Here is a 4316-nt window from a genome sequence, read left to right on the forward strand (position 1 = left end):
TCTCTCTCTCTCTATATATATATATATATATATTTAAATTTTGAGTTTTAAAAATATAATGAGGAGAAAAACGTGATTCTTGATACTTCTACAATGATGAATTGAATAATTATCCAAGTGGTTAGATATTAATCAATTTTAATTAAGAAATGCTGAATAGTACACTAGCTGTTACACATTAATATTCCATAACAAATTTGGTAAGAAAATAACAAGTTTCACATTCTTTTTATTTTTGTAATCTCCCAAGAAAAAACATCAATTACATTTTGATTTTAAGTGATATATATCGTTAGTATAAAGAATTTTGACGATGTCAAATCATCCTTGATTTCATATTTTATGAATTCTAGTATGAAATTATATGACAATTCATTTGATTTACTGCGTTCATAATCAACTATGTATTCTTGTTTAATGAGTTTTTTTGTAATACATATACGGTTGGTCTTTGATTATCACATTTCTCTTTAACAATGGATCATAAGTTTTTTAGAAACTGATGTCATATTCGGACATAACTTGTGAAATCTATGAAAGATATAAATTTATACTTCGAAAAAAAAAAACTTATTATGAAAGAGATAAATTTCCATAAATTAAAGACTATTTGACAAAAGTGCAAATGACCCTATCAATGAACTAATTTAAGCCCATCAATTGAGTAAAACGTTACCCAGCTTACTAATAGGATATGGGCCTAGAAAAGAATACCAACTTATATACAGGTAAAATTCACAAATAACAATATTTAGCTATTGTATTTGAAAAATTCAAGAATTTTTTTTTCTATGGAATTTGAAATTCAAGAAAAGTGACTATTCTTCAATGACGTAATCGAAAAATGACCAGTAGACGTTATTTATAAAATATTGTAATGTAGGTTAAAATACAATGAGTCAATGAAGAAATATCCACTATATTCATATCAAATATTCAAAATTTATTATACCAACAAATTCAAATTTGCAGTGCAAAAGACATTGTTAGGATGGAGAGAGTTTTCCATCGGAGGTCTCTCCATTTCCTAGACTCAAAAGACGACATATTATCTACTTGTTAAGAATGAAAAGGAATTTCGTCCATGCCACCACAGATTTGGTAATAACTCATCTCTCTTTTGTTTCTCCCTTGTTTAAGAAATTAAATCCTTCCAAAAAAAAAATAATTGGAAAACAAATTCACATACATTAAAGTTGTAACTCACGTTCATTGGGTGGAAATTTGGTTGGTTTTGTCTTGTAGTCTTTGGAAGAATAATTCAATTTCAAGTCTGAATACACACATATATACACATATAATTATAATATATAGATAGAGGATTATACTATTTATATGTTAAATATTATTTTCCATACATAACGAAATTTCTAGCTTTGTTGCTAACCAGACAACAACTGCTACTATAAAAGTAAGGAGATATATATACAAGAACGAGTCTTAGCTTAAAGTAAATACTTAGAATGTTCCACAACTAAGTGTATAATATACATATTTAAACTCGAGCTAGTTGTGGAGATAGGTTTTTGATTCGTGAATTGAATATGTTAACTCTCAAAATGAACTTCAGATGCATAATATTACTATATGTTTTACATTAAGATAACACAAAACAAAAAAGTAATTGACAGTCATGTCATACAAGTTATTTGGCTAGCTAGATGACAAAGAGAAAGCATTATTCACACAAAAAAATTTACAACATTTAATTAATTTACTCACAAGCTTTCCCTATTTCCCCCTTGCAATATTTATCAAATATTACCTCTCTACACCCTCATAATTATATATCTATTATTGCAAATTATACCCTAGTGCATAATCTTGATACATTCCTTCATGAGAATTCTGAAGAATATTTGAGGATGAACCCCAAGAATTTGATGAAGAAGCTGTATTTGTATCAAAATCATTAGACCACCATGCCATATTGTCCCTTGATCCATCATCCATCTCTTTAAAACAATCGAATTCGGAACCTATTTGTTGATTCTCTGAATGCATGTTTAGGCCTATTGATCCCTTGTTGTTGAGAATTAGGTTATCAATCTCCAGCTGAGTGAAACCCTGAATGCCCTGAATTTGGACCTCTTTCTTGTTTTCTTGTCCTATGTTTGTGTCAAGAACATTTTTTTGATTGTTGTTAAAGTCATTAATTGTACTACTTTTTTCCACTTGATCATTCATCTTGAAATTAGTACTAGCAAATTCATTGATCCCAACTTTTTGCCTTAGTTCATGAGGATGGTTTTCACTAGGGTTTATCGGTGTGTAAAGGGGTGATTGATTCTCATTTAAGCCATTAGCTTGTAGGGTTTGGATCATTTTTTGTTGGAGAGGGGTTAACTTAGGCCAAAGTGATGGATTATTATAGAAAGAAAGAGGGTTTTGTAGGGTTTGAAGTTGCATATGAAGTTGAAGCCTTTCTAGAGCCGAGTTGCTTAGGTTTTGTAATAATGGATTTTCTTCTAATCCATTTATGTCCTTAAGATCTTGGCCACCATTAGCAAGCAATAATCTATTCATTTGAGATTGTTTTCTTTTTCCAAGAAGCTTCTTCTTTAGTCTAGTGTTCCAGTAATTCTTGATATCATTGTCTGTTCTTCCAGGAAGTTGTGCAGCTATTATAGACCACCTAAAGTTTTCACAAAAAAAGGTTTTTAACACAATCAGATTAAGTTCGTTCCGATTCATAATATAATTAAATAATCATAATGATGCTCTCTCTAACAGCTTAATCATACTTTCAGATAAGATGGTCGTCACAGAATTAAACAAAGTTAAACCCTGAGAAAGTAATTTGGATCATCATCAAGCAACATGAAAAAAAGGTCTAAGCAGAGAACTAATAATATGATCTCTCTATCAACCTAAACTTTTCATATGAGATGATCGCAGACTTAAACAAAGGGTTTCAGACATAATCAGATAAAGCTTGTTCCGCGACATAATATAATTAGGTAAATAAAAATTTGTTTACTCTGATAGGTTAATCACGCTTTCAGATGAGATGATTGTCACCGTCTAAAACAAAGTTAAACCATGAGGATCATGAGCAAGAAACATGAATATAGAGAAGAGAGAAATTAATTCATAACAATTATCTCTTAACAACAAGAACTAAAGGACAAAGTAATTTAGTTGGATTTCCATTACTTTTTGTTGTTATTGTTTTGTGTTTATCTATGAAATGAAAGAAAGAGATAAAGATATTACCTGCTGCCAATACTAATATAGAGGCTACAAATGATATTGTCTTCTTCTTCAGTAAACCCACCATGTTTAATATTAGGTCTTAAGTAATTCAACCATCTTAGCCTGCAACTCTTCCCACATCTCTTAAGCCCTACAACAACAATAACAACGTCTCAGTTACAAACAAGTTTTCGAGGATTTTTAGGTTTTTCTTAAGCCCTAAAATTAAAAAAATATCTTTTAAACATCATCAATTAATCAAATTAGTCCAAAAAAAAAAAAACACCCAATAATTAAGGTTTAAAATTTTATGAAATTTGCATGTGTCTTAAGCCCTAACAACAACTAATACGTCTCAATCCCAAACAAGTTTCAAAGGATTATTTGTAGGTCTTTGTTAAGCCATAAAAACAATATTTTTTTAGAAAATCATCAATCAAAGTAGTCTTGAAAAACTCTCAATAATTAAGGTTTAAATTCTAATAAATTTCCATGTGTCTTACTTATGCCCTACGACAACAACAACTATATACGTCTCAGTTCCAAAACAAGTTTCCTTATAGTCTTTCTTAAGCCCTAAAAAAATTATTTTAAAGGTATTTTTCGATCGAAACAATCGATACATAGAGAGACAAATAGAAGAATTTGATACCTATTTTTTGGGGAAGAGCAATCCAATTGTTACCAGTGCCATTTTCTTCAATATATGCCTTTAGTGTTGCATCTTCTTCTGGTGACCATGGCCCTTTTTTCACATTTGCTTTGTCACAACATGGAGCTCTCCCCATATTTTTTTTTAAAAAAAAAAAATTGTTGCTTCAAATGATATTTTTGATTCCAAAATTCTTTGTTAATACTTGAAATATTTTGTGATAATTGTTGGGTTGAAATATTTTGGGAAGAGAAGACTTGATTTTATAGGTAGAAAAAGAGTGGATGATCATTGATGTCATACTTTTGAAAAACCAAAAAAGTCTTCTCATTTCTCTAGGGTTTTATCTGTCATTTTTGGATTAGCTTACTACTAATATTATTTTATTAATAACATGACAACTTACTATTGCAAATTTCTCTCAAAATATAATATTAAAATTGTGTATCTTTTTCTCATTATATGTTAT

The 4316-nt window shown here is 29.5% G+C and overlaps 1 protein-coding gene across 1 annotated transcript; it reads right to left on the reverse strand.

Annotated features, from left to right (window-relative positions):
* Nucleotides 1-1567: 1567 nt before the first annotated feature.
* Nucleotides 1568-4094, reverse strand: LOC102587150 (transcription factor RAX1). Its single transcript, XM_006366143.2, has 3 exons — nt 3848-4094; nt 3217-3346; nt 1568-2635 (listed from the first exon to the last, which is right to left on the reverse strand). The coding sequence occupies exons 1-3, from the start codon at nt 3981-3983 to the stop codon at nt 1795-1797; spliced, it is 1107 nt and encodes a 368-aa protein (XP_006366205.1). The 5' UTR covers nt 3984-4094; the 3' UTR covers nt 1568-1794.
* Nucleotides 4095-4316: the final 222 nt, after the last annotated feature.

This window comes from Solanum tuberosum, unplaced genomic scaffold, assembly GCF_000226075.1.
Source record: "Solanum tuberosum cultivar DM 1-3 516 R44 unplaced genomic scaffold, SolTub_3.0 scf00613, whole genome shotgun sequence".
Classification (NCBI taxonomy): Eukaryota; Viridiplantae; Streptophyta; class Magnoliopsida; order Solanales; family Solanaceae; genus Solanum; species Solanum tuberosum.

What these genes read in the sequence shown, in the direction of transcription:
- LOC102587150 (XM_006366143.2), bottom strand. Translation starts at nt 3,983, where the DNA reads ATGGGGAGAGCTCCATGTTGTGACAAAGCAAATGTGAAAAAAGGGCCA. An exon ending in TGCTCTTCCCCAAAAAATAG is followed by an intron (nt 3,347 to 3,847) that starts GTATCAAATTCT and finishes TTGTTGTTGTAG; the next exon opens with GGCTTAAGAGATGTGGGAAG. An exon ending in TATATTAGTATTGGCAGCAG is followed by an intron (nt 2,636 to 3,216) that starts GTAATATCTTTA and finishes TGAAAACTTTAG; the next exon opens with GTGGTCTATAATAGCTGCAC.